General features: G+C 36.5%; 2 protein-coding genes across 2 annotated transcripts; both read right to left on the bottom strand.

Annotated features, from left to right (window-relative positions):
* Nucleotides 1–2,264: 2,264 nt before the first annotated feature.
* On the bottom strand, nucleotides 2,265–3,017 carry LOC144664288 (uncharacterized). The gene has a single exon (XM_078525392.1). The coding sequence runs from the start codon at nucleotides 3,015–3,017 to the stop codon at nucleotides 2,265–2,267; it is 753 nt and encodes a 250-aa protein (XP_078381518.1).
* A 9,030-nt stretch (nucleotides 3,018–12,047) lies between these two features.
* Nucleotides 12,048–14,659, bottom strand: LOC144663302 (uncharacterized). Its single transcript, XM_078524201.1, has 2 exons — nucleotides 12,175–14,659; nucleotides 12,048–12,088 (listed from the first exon to the last, which is right to left on the bottom strand). Exons 1-2 carry the CDS (start codon nucleotides 14,579–14,581, stop codon nucleotides 12,048–12,050), a joined length of 2,448 nt encoding a protein of 815 aa, XP_078380327.1. The 5' UTR covers nucleotides 14,582–14,659.
* Nucleotides 14,660–14,675: the final 16 nt, after the last annotated feature.

The raw sequence follows: 14,675 nt of genomic DNA, 5'->3' as shown, positions 1-14,675 counted from the left end.
TAAAGGTCCAGCAAGGTTTTACTGTTAAGATAATAGCGAAGTTTAGAAAGAATTCCTATACTTCGTTTAATCTTTTTTGCAATGAAATTAATTTGACTTTTCCAGTTAAGATTTGAGTCAATATAAATTCCTAGGTATCTAATGGAAATTTCTTGAGTCAATGATTTATTATTGATTGATAAGGAAACTGACTTAGATAGTTTTTTTTGGATTGGGTGGAACAAAACAAAATTTGACTTTTCAATATTTAAGGAGAGCTTGTTTGCACATAACCAGGAGTGAACTTTACTAAGTTCATTGTTGAGATTGCTTTCTAGTATATCAATATTTTTATGCCTAAAAAATAAGTTTGCATCATCAGCAAACAGATGGAAATCTAATTGCTTTGAGCAGTTATGGAAATCATTAATATAAATTAAGAAAAGCAAGGGTCCCAGTACAGACCCCTGAGGAACACCACAGGAGATATTTACCTTATCAGACTGAGTGTTACCAAGAGATACAAATTGTTTTCTATTACTCAGATATGAAGTGAACCAATCTTTAACAATGCCACGGATACCATAGAGCTCTAGTTTTGTAATAAGTATCTCATGGTTAACAGTATCAAATGCTTTACTGAAGTCCAAGAATATTCCACAGGAATACTCACGGTCTTCAATTGCCTTTTGCACTTTGTCAATTATGCTTAATACTGCATGGACAGTTGAATGATGGGAACGAAAGCCAAATTGCTTGCTGTAAATAAGGTGCCTCTTTTCAAGATAATTGGATAGTCTATTAAATACAAATTTCTCTAACAGTTTATTAAAAATAGATAATAGAGAAATAGGACGATAGTTATTTAGGCTAACCTGTGATCCCTTTTTAAATACTGGTATAACTCTAGCTATTTTGAACCTCTCAGGAACAATGCCAGTTAGGAATGAGGCATTAAAGATTATTTGTAAGGGCTCTGATAGAACACCTTTAAGAATTTTTAAAATTGAAACAGGTATACTAGATGGACCTGTTGCTTTACCAATCTTTAGGTTTGACATTTCAGTTTCTATTTCCTCTGGAGTTATGGGGGACAGGAAAATTTTAATAGAGGTTCTAATTGCAGAAGTAATCCAAGGCTTAGTTTTAAGTTTCGACTCTTTCTTTGATAATTGCTTTAGTGGAATATGTATATCAATTATCTCTGATATTTTACCGTAAAAAGTATCAAACATGCAGCTTGGATCAGAATTGCAGTTGAATAGTAGAGACCAGTCTATTGATTGGAAGTCATTAATTAGGGCTTGCTCATCAAGCTTTGAATAATCTCTTCTGAATATCTTAGTATTTTCTTGCAAAGAAGATAATTTACTGACAATAAGAAAGTTAGGTAAATGGTCTGTAAGATCATAAATTAGATTACCACTGATAGTAAAATGTTCTAGAGAATTAAAGAAAATATTATCAATAAGTGTTGCTGAATGATCTGTAATCCTAGTTGGTTGCAAAATTTGAGGCTGGAAATAGGATGAAACCAAAGTATTTAAAAAGTCATTTGTCCCAGGATGTGACTCAAACTTGAGAAGATCCAAGTTAAAGTCCCCTAGTAAAACACAATATTTGTTTTCACGATGAATTTTTTCAATGACTGAGTTTAGGTGGGCCATAAAATTGTCTAAGTTTCCATGAGGGTGTCTATATATGATTCCACAGATAATATTATGTTCAGCATCACTTTGAATTTCAATCCATAAGGATTCATATCCTTCCTTAACCGATGAAAGATTATGACGACAGCTATAGCTTATGCCATTCTTAACAAAAACACCCACCCCTCCAGCATTGGAGAGGCTTGGTTGGGATAAAAAGCTATATCCTGGAATATTTATATTAAAAATTTCTTCTTTATCAGTCTTAAGTTTGGTTTCAGTGAGACCTATCACTGACAAAGGAAAGTACAGTTCTGACAGCATGTTAATTAGGTTATCCATGTTTGCTTGAAGACTTCTTATGTTACAATTTAGAAAAGAAAAAGCATTGCTGGAGAAACAAGCTGAAATATCCTTATTAGAATGGAAATCATGTGTGGTAAAATAATTATAATTCGAGTCTGAAGGCATATGAAGATCAATATCAATATTTGAGAGCTGGGCTATATTAGTGACAGAGGAGGAAATATTCAAGCAAGGCAATAAGTTATAACTGTCATCATTATTATGGGCATCAGGGGATGAGACTCTACCAGGACACCTATCACAGTATGAATCAATAGTACTACTTATCTCTTAGGTCTTTGGTATATCATCCACACCATTGACAGGTATCACAGGAGAGCTCATATTCTTCCTTAGGAAGATCCTGCCTGCATTGGTCCAAAGGAACTTGTAGCTGTGATCTTTTTTACAATTCAAACAGAGTTTGAACAGTTCCTTATTCTTCTCCGTCAGGCTTTCATTAATGTAAATCTTGTTCGCCACGGAATAACCAAGATCAGCTGTAGAAATGGACTTCAAATTCTTCCTTGCACGGTATAAGTTTTCTCTTGTTTCACGTTTCACAAATTTGACGATGATGGCCGGAGGTATGGGATTTCCTTCATTATTGAATTGCCTTCTGCTGGGAATTCGGTGACTTATTGATATGTCGCTCTTTTGCATAGGTACACCAATCTTTTCGCCAATTTTTAATACAGCATCATCTGTTTGGTCCACATCCGTCGGTATCGAGGGTAGAGGTATTCCTCTTACTTCTAGACAATCTCTACGTGTATACTGTTCCAGATTGTTCAGAGATTTCTTGAGAAGCTTTATTTCGTTCGAGGACTTGAATAACTCTGCTTTGAGGCTTTCATTTTCCACGATCTGTTTTTTCTTAGCTTCGTCGAGATCTGTCAGTGTTTTGGCAATATTCTCGTATTTAGTGTTGAGGGCATTCACTGATAGCAAAGCATCTTCGATCTGTTTACTCAGAGGTTGTATAGCCTTCTGTAGCTTCTCTTCGAGAATTTCTTCCAACTTTTCCACTGTTAACTTTGACATAACGATAAATACATACAAAAACGACACAAAAATCAATAGTAAACGCGATAGCATGGAAGTTATCGATGGAAAACTTCTAATTTTTGGACCACGTTCGAAAACGCCGCCATCATGTACGCTGACCGCTGACCAGTCCACTAAATTAATGGTGCTGAAATTAACGTTAACAAAAATTAACGCGACTTAAATTAACGTGAATTTTTGAAATTCGCGTTAATTTCATGAAGCGTTAATTTCCTATAATAAGGTAATTGGTGAGTTGTGAATTATCATGGATTTGAAACGTATTCGTAGTTTGCGAATCAAATTGTGAGCTTCGATACAAAGTTCCCAACTTCGGCCCGAATTTATTAAATCCTTCTGTAGTTATGTTATCAAAAAGGGCTTTGCTACGCTAAACTGTTGGAAACAAATGTCATAAAAATAAAAAACTTTTATGTTCAGCGAGCCGTAAACATGTTGTCTCGAACAAATTAGTCTTCCCTGTCGCGTCGCGTCGCGTCGCGTCGGCTTCGATTAAAATCCAGTTTCATCCAGTTTCATCCGGTTTACAAACGCAGAAGACTTGAAATTGAAGACAGTGAAGATTACGCCTCACAGAAATCGTTATACAAAAAAGTTAAAATTTGACCAAATTTCTACATGCATGATATTTATTTATCGGCAAATCACTTGCGTGATCGCTGATGCGAAACGTTGTCTTGCACTTCAAGCTAATTTCCTTGACAAGTTCTAAAATCTTCGAGTTCAGAAATCGCCGTGACTTTCGAGCAACATGTCTTGTTTCTCCTCAACTACCAAACTTGGAAAGTTCAGTCGGGCCGAAGTCGGGAAATTTGTATCGATGTTTGCAATTTGATTCGCAAACTCGCACCGTAATTGGCAACTTCATAACAAAGTTTCCAATTTCCCAACAAACTTCGCAAAGTGGGCGGCCAAAGTAAACTGAAATCAACTGTAAAACATTTCGTTCAAACATTTAATGAACCGGTACAAGTAACTTTACTGTTAAAAGCAACTACGATCGATAGCAAAAACAGAATAAGAGCGTGCCATTTCGTGACAACTTGATAACTCAATTAGTTCTTGTTTGTTGAATAGGATTTACGTTGGGATGCACAATGTGGCGAGAAAGCATCTGTGAGCGAAGAATGTTTGCGAAATGATCAGTGCAAGCTTCGCTCGTGACAATTTCAAAAGGATACAACTTCCGTAGGTACACGGTGGCTGTTCTAGAAAACCTGTATCCCGTTTAAAATGACACTTCATACCGATCTGAAGCTACCGTTTCCTTTTATCGTGATATATTTTTGTATTTTGATCGAAATATAAACCGCCTAAAAACTTACCGTATGGCAGTGTTTACAAAGAGCGAACCTGTATTTTCACAGCAAAGACCGCTGGGCCAAGGTACTTTTTTCGAATCCTTTCCCAAAGAAACGCACGGAACATGAATCCTAAAAAACCGGGTTCAGATATGATCTGATGTATCCACTCGAAGTGTGGATTCTTCAGATCATTGATCCAAGATTAATCCATTTTCGGATATAGGTAAAGAAACGCAAAATCCGTTTTTGAATCAACAATCCGGATTTGTTTTTTTTCCCAAAAAAACGCACCCTTAGTTTTGTTTTTTAATTAAATGATGAAAATTTTCCGTATTAAATAAAACAGTTCTGATGTATCAAAATGCATGTAAAAATTATTTTGTTTGCAAGCGAACTTTGTGCAAAAAAGTGACTCCATGGGGCGCCATACACAAATAGCTCAACCCATGGCATAAACCATCCCAACAGGACAATCACCCAGTTTCACCCCAAGCCACCCCATAAATTGAAAAAATAACTCCTGCACGCTTAGCGTGCCTATGTTTTTTACTTCCTCTCGCACTTGCGGCGCATTGTAGGGCTTTCCACAAGTTGCTCGAGATTTCCCAAAAAGTTGCTCAAAAGTTGCTCCAAAAATCCAAAAAGTTGCTTCTGATAATAAAAGTTGCTCGAAAGTTGCTCCAAAAAATCCAAAACGCTGCTTCTAATCAAGAGAATTTCTCTAAATATATGCTAATTTCCCTTTGAGGGTAAGATTTCTAAACAGTTATATGCAATTTTACAGCAAAAGGAGTGTCTAAATAACGTATTAAGCGGAAAATTTGTTAAATAACAAGGATTCCCTTATATTAACTGAGAAACATCGTGGAAATATCAATGACGTCATGTTTGCTGACGAGTTTTTGTAATGTTTTAATTAATGCAAAATGAACCGAAAGTTGAAATGTCTTTAGATGTTCCTCGAAAGTCCTCGGCAAACTTCGTAAATCTTCGGAAACGATCGTATTGCCTTTGAACAACACTCGGATAATTTTCGGAGATCTTCGGTCTGGAAATTGCTCAAAATTCAACAAGTTGCTCGAGAGGAAAAAAGTTGCTCGAAGGAGAAAAAGTTGCTCGAATCATGAAAAGTTGCCAAAAAGTTGCCGAGCAACTTGTGGAAAGCCCTAGCGCATTGTGTTCAGCAATTTATGACGAAAGGGATTCGCAGGTGCGTGTTTGTGGTTCACGATCAATCTGACTTCAACTTCCACAGATTTAGCAAAATCTTGAGTCAAATGCTAATGGGTATATAATTTGTAATTGTATATGTTTGCTTGGTTAATCCATATAAATTACTCGTGTTTAAAATATTAATAATTATCTATATCAAAAATTGCATGCAAATATACGGTCGACTACCTCTGTACAGCACCTACTGTCCGCCTTCCCGCCTGTAAACCGGCGCCGTAACTTTTTGACACCGTAAATTCAGTCAGAGATTAACTCAGAGACTCAAAGGGTAGTGCAGAATGCAATATGGCCAGTCAAAAATAATTTCGATTGAAAATAAGTAGAATGAGTTCAGTTTTCAGTTTGAAGCGCTGTTTTATGAAAACGCCGGGTAAAATGTTTTCCGTCCACATTAAGGGACGGACCATTATTTTCTTGGAGGGGGGGGGATCAAAAATTTTCCTCTGCAAACTTTTTTTTTTTAGTTTATGCACCTCTGCAAACATTTTTTTCGAAATTCTTACTATTTTTTGTTATACATATCGTTTTTGCAAACAATTTATTTTGTCTTTCCAGGCCCTGCAAACAGTTTTTTTCAATATTTTTCATCCCCCTCCCCCCCTCCAGAAAAATAATGGTCTTTCCTTAACTCGGGTAAATTTGAAAATGATACGCTTCATTGGTCAGCGTTATTGAAAAGCTCCGTTTTCGAAGACCAAAAACGCCGTTTCAGTGTGGCTAAACCGGGAAAAAAATGATGCGTTTTCAAATTTACCCGGGTCAGTGTGGACGGGGCCTTATATGCCGATTTTTTTCCCTGCAGATTCGCGCTATTTTTTACTCGCATTTTCGCGTTTCCCTCGCCCCACTAACTGCCCCTGGGTCTTCGAGGATTGCTCTCGCCACGGTCTGGTGAACACGTCTCATGTTCACTCAAGCATGAAGCCGAGAAGCACGTAGTGTGAAGATTTCTTTCAAGAAATGTCGAGCACGAAAGCATGTTCAAACACTAAAGAGTTCTTCGCTTCCACACGAAGCCCCTCTATGGCAGAGGTTATACAAAATAATACGGAGGTTAGTTTAACTGATGGAGAAGAAATCAAAGGAAAGGAAGTGACGGATGTAACATGACACTTTTGTTTTTCTCTCAGATCGCTGTGATGCTTTTTTTAAAAAATTTCTAATTAAATTAACGCCACCGATTCTACAAGCATTCTATCGCAATTGAAAGGCACACCACGTTAGGCTTTAATACAAAATTTCTAGACACGTCCCAGTTATTTCAATTTTCTTTCGCTTGAATTTCGGTTTGATATTGAAACAGCAAACGAGATACTTTTGTTTTTGTCAAAAACATGTAACATTATTCTTTTGTTTTTGTCGAAAATGTATGTAACGTGATGATAAGGTAATGTGATTTATTTTCTGCAAACAGTGCAACAGCGATTTTATCACGGATGTTACTGATAAATTCAAGTAATAGTTTTTCTAAATTGTGCTAGATGCTAGATCACCTTTTCTAAGAAAACAGCGTTGCCATATCAAGAATTATTTCTCATGCACTACTGTAACGCCAATTATTTTGTGGTTTTATTTTGGCGCCACCGAGTCTACAGGAATACGTCCACAGGAAGAAACACGTGATGTTCGTAACGCATATTAATCTGCGCATGCGTTTAGCACAAAGCGTTTTGTTCCAGAAAGAATAGTACCACAAGGAGAGCATAGTGCTTTCTGAAACAAATATATACCTTTCAGTTCTTCAATTGTAAATAACGTAAGTATATTCTTCCCGTTTTACCAAGGCCAAGCACACGATCAGGTGCTCTCCATCCCCTCCCATTTCACAGAGATAATTAATTAATTGATATTAATTAATTAATTGCTGATTAAAAGTTTACACCATAGTGCTTTAGCGCCTGAGGGGTTTATCACACGACTGCCCACCAAACCATCACAAAAGTGCATTCTGCACTAAAAATGTTTACTAAACTCAGAGACGCAAGGTTAGTGCAGAATGCAATATGGCAAATCAATTGACAGAATAATAAGTAAGTGAGCTTAGATTCAGATTATTCTTGTACACGAACTAATCAGCAGATCAGTCGAGCTGTCCTACCTCCTTCCACTTTCCAAAATGGCAGATCGTAAGAAATGTAGCAAACAACTGAATCACGTGACAACCTACATCCGGGAAAAAGCTTAGCGTAATTAAAACGTCACACAAGCGGGCGATTAGTTGGCATTCCAAGAGCACAATTTTTTAGTAAAGAAAGTTTTCAATCATTTAAACCCGTTGTTTTTTGTCAACTTTCGCTAACTTAGTTTTATAAAAGACTATTGAAGCAGCAAACGTGATATTTGTGCTTTTGGTGCAAAGGTTTGTAACATGATACCTTTGTTTTTCTCTTAGACTGCTATGATGCGTTTAAGTCTAATTAAATTAACGCCACGGATTCTGCAAGAATCTTACCGCATTGTCCCTTTCAGCATTAAGAAAAAGACCTAAAAAATTACAAATTTTCAGAACAGTGCACGAGCAGAGCACAAACTATGAATTACAATGCATAAAATGTCGAAATTGCGACTTTTCTCCCGAAATTGTCGCTAAAATTGCGGCTTTTCCCCCGAAGTTGTCGCTAAAGCATTTCGCGCGCTAGAACATGCTCCCGCCACGGTCTGGTGAACACGTCACACGCTAACTCAAGCATGAAGCCGAGAAGCACGTAGTGTGAAGATTTCTTTCCAGAAATGTCGGAACCGTCACGAAAGCATCTTCAAACACTAAAGAGGTAGAGGTTTAACAAAATAAAACGGAGGTTAGTTCAACCGATGGAGAACAAATCAAAGGAAAGGAAGTGACGGATGTAACATGATACTGTTGTTTTTCTCGCAGATCGCTGTGATGCCTTTTAAGTCTAATTAAATTAACGCCACAGATTCTACAGGAATTCTACCGCATTGAAAAGCACACCACGTTAGGCTTTAATACAAAATTTCTAAACACGTCCCTGTTATTTTAGTTTTCGATAGCTTAAATTTCAGTTTGATATTGAAACAGCAAACGAGATACTTTTGTTTTTTGTCGAAAACAGATGTAACATGATGATATGGTAACGTGATTTATTTTCTGCAAACAAGGCGACATTGATTATAACACAGATATTATCAATTAATTATGAGATGTTAGATCACCTTTTCTAAGAAAACAGAGTTGCCATATCAAGAATTATTTCACATGAACTGCTATGACGCCTTAGTGTCTAATTCAATTAATTTGTGGTTTTAACTTGGCGCCATGGAGTCTACACGAATCCTTCTGCAGAAGAAACACGCAATGTTCGTGATATAGACTGATCTGCGCATGCGTTTAGCACAAAGTATTTTGTTCCAGAAAGAATTGTACCACAAGTAGAGCATAGTGCTTTCTGAAACAAATATATACCTTGAGTTCTTCAATTGTAAGTATCGTAATGTACTCCCCGATTTACCAAGGGCACACGGTCAGGTGCTCTCCATCCCCTACCCCCTTTACAAAAATAATTAATTAATTGATATTAATTAATTAATTGGCGATTAAAAGTTTACACCGCGTTAGCGGTTAAGTGGGTTAGTGGTTTAGGGGTTTAGCAGGCGCCAACCCACCAAACCATCACAATAGTGCATTCTGCACTAAAAATAAAAATCTCGATGATTTGGTAAGTGCAGAATGCAATATGGAAAAACAATTGACAGAATAATAATTTCCCTTGAGAATAAGTCAAATGAGTTTACTCTTCAGTTTGGAACGCTGTTTTTATGTTTATTTGCTTCAATTTATTTCCGGTAAGACATTGAAAGGCGAAACGTAATACATTTCGACCTTGTCATGAACACGCCATCGCCTTGCCTCTCAATTTCCCATCCAAACCTAATGCACTTAGGTTGACGGTGGCTGTTGAAAGTACACACTGTCCACCAATGGTTCGTCTAAAGAACAGTTGCTGATTATTTTTGGCGGGGGGGGGGGGGGGGGGGGGGGCGGTGGGAGCGGGTGTGTAAACGCAGTACAAGACTTTGACAGTTGGCTCAGGCTTTGCCCCTCGTGATCTGTAGGCTGTTAGGAACCTTAATTAACAGTCATAATCTTAACAGCGTGTGTACTTTTTGAACAGAAAATATATATATTTATCTCTTACTCGTCATGGCATGTTTAAGATACCTTGTTGATTACAACTGAAAGACATACAACTGAGACACACTACTGCAGTAGTTCTTGGACTGAGTAGCCCAGCCCTACGTTAAATCTGCAATGGCAGTAACTTGGTAACTTTGGTCTGTTCTTTTGATGTCCACATTGTTTACTGTATATGTACATTGTATAATTATGTACATCTACAAGTTATAAACGTTGGTGACTATGGCAACATTTTTTGAGTAACATCTTTGGTGTTTTTATAAATCCTTGAAGGGTCATTTTACATAATCAGAGATGCACATGTATTTCCACAGTACCATCTGTAGTGTCTCTTGAATTGTTATAAAGCAGACCATGGGCTGCACATACACGAATCTTTTTCATCTTTTCAGTGACATATTTAGACCAGCTGACAGCCACATGCATTAACTGTTCCTGGAACTCAGTTTAGTGGAATTGTAGACCATGCAGAATAACTTCCATTGGCAAAACGTTTTCAGACACTTTCAGCGGGATATTTAGAGCATCATCTAGTATTGTTGGAAATGGGATGATCTTGTGCATTCCATAAAATATCAGAAGTTCGATGTATGAAACATCTACATATGAAACATACATGTAGTACATGTAAGAAGAACGTCCATTACTGTTCTTCAGTATCTTTAAACAAGTAGAAAGTATAAAGGATCGCATCTGCAGTACTTTAAGGTGTCTTGAAAGTACACTACATCCTTTGAAATTAAATGTTTGTGGAAAGCATCATCATTCTGTCTACTTTCTTCCAAACAGCAGTCTGCAATGCAATGCATAACAAAAAACAAAAATTTAACCATATTATATCAAGTTAATGTCCATAATGTTCGCTTCATAAAATGTATGCTATTTACAAGGCTAAAATGTAATGTTTTAGCCTTGTTTATAGCATACATATCAAGTTACATTGCAAAAACAAACTTCACTTTCTAACACCTAACATCATGGACAGTAAATACAACTTACATTTAACTGTGACAGCTTCCGGGGAGGGACAACAGGTAGTGACTTGTGTCACTACCTGACCACTGTAACACTAGTACCTCACTCTTTTAAGAGTGAGGTAAAACATTTTACTCAACAACTACAATAACAACAATACCTTTACATTTCCCCTTTGGCCTTGTGGTTCTCAATATTACGAAGAGTGTGGTAAAAAGAAAAAAAAATCTTAAGGCAGAAAACTATAAACAAAAGGTAACAAAAACAAATTGAGCTATAACTAAAAACCTCATCATCCCTGTATCCTGTGAAAATAACAAACTGCAATGGAAAATCATTTGTTTTAAAGCTAAATTTTATAGGTTAAGACAAACAAAAATGGGTTTATGGTCACTAAAGTATGACTCTAATGTACCAGAGCTTTGAACTTGATGGGGAATATTTGTATATATGTGGTCTAACTGAGTTTTATAATCTGTCGTGTACTGTTTTACTAGCTGAGTGTAACCTTTCTGCTCGATCATATATCTCACAAACGCTTTTTGTTCAGAAGAGGGTTCCATAAGATTCACATTAAAGTCACCCAAAATAATGACTGGAGTCTGTGGCTCAGTAAGAATAGTCTGATGTAAGTGTTCTAACGCTTCGATTAATTTAGAAAGTACAACTTTAGATTTTGAGCGATAGATACCAACAATATGTACTTGACAAACAGGGAACTTTATAATGGCAACAGTCATTTCTGTATTGTTGTAGTTCCATCTAAAGGGATTGCAGGCAAACTCTATATCATTTCTGACATACATAGCTGTTCCGTATGTTGTTCTAGTATTACTTTTTGGATCGTGGTCATTTCTGTAGAGGCGAAAATTATCCATGTTATATGCTTCATCATTGTCTCTTGAGCATAAAGCTGATTCGACAAAAATATTCAAATGAGCTGCTCGAACACTATAATCACAGGCTACATCTTCAATATGGAGATGCAAAGATCTTACATTCTGGAACAAAATCTTCAAGTTACTTTTACTATTTGATATTTCATAAAGAAAAGGGATGCATGGTTTTAAAGATGCTTCCGACCTTAGTCTAGTCATTTCATCTGTAACTTTTTTGCTCACTGCAATTTTTTTCTCATTCAAATTTAAAACATGTAAACCCGAAATATTCCTAAGTCTGCTAAGACCAACGTAATGCATGTGTTCTCTTGTTGAAGCTGGCAAATCAACAACCGCTTCGTTGAGTGTATCACCTTGACAACGATGTATTGTTTTTGCCGCTGCTGGTCGTAAAGGAAATTGTCTACGAAGAACTTGAACTTGATTTCGTTTGTAAATTCTAAATTGTCTTGTGATTTCTAAGATTGGTGTCCAAGTGCTCTGTATTTGTACATTATATAAATGTGCATATTCTCTTCGGAAATGACGGCCAATGTGAGGATCATGAAACAAAACCCATATAACACTTGGTCTGGTCGAATCAAGTACTCTATAATCAATTTTTTCAATGGTACATTCAGCTCCATTGGTCATGCCATCAAGAACCGAAATATTTGTTGTTAGGTCATACTTCCCTGCAACATGAACAGAACAGACAGCATACAATCCCATGGTTTTGGTTGGATCATTTGGGATTTTTTGTTTCATTTTTTCCTTAAGTTCATCAGACAAATCTGCAATTATAACGTCAATTGCAGAGATGTGAGCTTTTGGGTTTTTCGCATTATTGAATATTTCAATGTTATGACTGTCCACTGCTTTGTTAGTACTAAATAAGTGAGTGACGTTCACAGGATAATCACTACTTTCAGTTGGCTTTACTTTTAAAATCCTTCCTTTTAGGACCTCTACGTCTTGCTCTGTGTGTTTCCCTTCTCTCAATCGATTTAAAAGCTCTGCAAATTCTTTGTCATCTTTTTGTCTCATGATTTCCGATAGTTCATACATCTTAAAATGTTCTTGCCAAATATTTGTGGCTAATGCACTATAGGAATCTGTTGAATTCTCAAAAATCCATTTATCAAATACTGGCTTCAATTGAAACAGGTCACCAACAGTTATCAAATTAACTCCTCCAAATAGTTTTTCTGTTCCCATGATCTGTTGCAAGCGTAAATTTAAAAATGTAAACATGCCACTGCCAACCATACTTATCTCATCAATGAAAATAACTTCAAGTCTTCTTAACTGTGCTCTAATAGTGTTAAGTCTGTCTCTATCAAGTGTACAATACTGAAAACCTCGGTTGGCAGGTATCTTAAAGGCAGAGTGAAGAGTGTTGCCGCTAATATTAAATGCCGCTTTCCCAGTCGGAGCTACTTTAAGTACTCTGACTTCATCGGGATTTTCACCTGGTACACTATTCAAGTATCTGATCAAGGCTTCATACAGAGCATTAGTAACCGTAGTCTTTCCAACGCCAGCTCCACCACTTAAAAACAGTCTAAGTGCCTCATCACTAGTTTTGATGGAATGCAAGACATGATAGAAAAATTCCATTTGTTTAATGTTAAGTGAACGAACAAGTTTTCTGAAATCATCATCAGTCATGCGTTTAAGCACAAGGTCTTCATCGTCATTAGTTCTTGGAAAAATACCAATATCATCCATTAAATCATATTGATTGTGTTGTTTATTTGTTCCTGGATCAAAGCATCCAAATAATGCACTTGGTTTTGCCCCTATTTCTCGATCCTGTTTCTCAATATGTTGTGTATTTGGTGCAACATCTGGAAATTCTTCAAGTTCATCATCGTCATTATTCTCTAAAGCATTGTCAAGCACTTCTGTGTGACATTCATATCGTTGTCTGTTCTGGGCTATGGTGTTCTTAAATTGCTCATATCGTTCTTGGTAAGTTTTACAGTTTTCGATAAGATCTTTGCCTTCATTTCTCCAACAAGTGTATAACATCAATTGTTCTCTGCTGTAATTCTCAGGGTCCTTGTTTTTGTTAAATCGTACTGAACGAATAATTTTTGGCTTGCGTCTTTTGACAAGTTTAAATCCACCTTTTAGTTCGATTTCAATACACATTTCTTTTTCATCGTCACTGACATCGTCATCAACATTATCATCAAAATCATTTTCAGGTAGACAGTCATCAGAAGTAGAAGTTTCAACTTGACTCCTATGTTCTATTTGGCTTTTATTTTGCTTTTTACAATTGTACCACGCCGCAAAATCAGCTAGACATAATTCTTCCATTTGTTTTGGTCGTCTTTGATATCTTTTGATCAAATTATCAGATTCAATATCTTCGGAATTATCTGGTAGTTCTTGAAGCTTATCCATTGTTTTCAGTAGGAACGTTCTTTCCTCTGGGTTGGATGTGTTAATAAACTGAAATTCACGAGATGACCTTCTTAAAGGCATTTGTAAAACCAAATACACTGCTTCTTGCGCACTAATCTCAACAGCATTGAGAAATTTGTTTCCAATATGTCTGACTTTGTTCATGATATCTTTATTACCAGAGCTTGCTTCTTCAGATGCTCTTCTCAGTAACTTGCTCATTCCTCTTTGTCCTTTAGTAATATATGACAAAATATATACAGCACAAGCGTAAGGATCTAAGATGTACTGAATGTCCATATTAGCTTGCCAAGCTTTCAACAAGTTAGAATTGTAGTTATTAATTCTTATTTCAGATGGAGATCTTTTCAGCAAAAGTGTGTCACGCTTTAGTGAATATCTTAGAGCCATGATATATTCTTCTTCTGTAAAACCAAGTTTCTGAAGAAATTCTTCAAAATTCATTTCCTCATCGTATTTTAAGTTATCTAATAATTCGCTTATTTTTTCATAATTTTTCTTTTCTGAGCACTTCTCCTTCTCGTCATAAAGGGGTTCTAAAATCATCGTTCTTGGCATTGGTGGTAATGGAAAATTAAATCTGCAAATCTTATGACCCTGTTTTTTGCAAGTTCTTGAGTGCCGATGCCTCTGCAAATTAACCAGATCACCC

The sequence above is a fragment of the Oculina patagonica genome, chromosome 8 (genome assembly GCF_052425735.1).
Source record: "Oculina patagonica isolate OP01 chromosome 8, crgOcupat, whole genome shotgun sequence".
Lineage (NCBI taxonomy): Eukaryota > Metazoa > Cnidaria > Anthozoa > Scleractinia > Oculinidae > Oculina > Oculina patagonica.
Note: the sequence above shows the minus strand (reverse complement) of the source record. Positions and strands in the feature narration are given on the sequence as shown.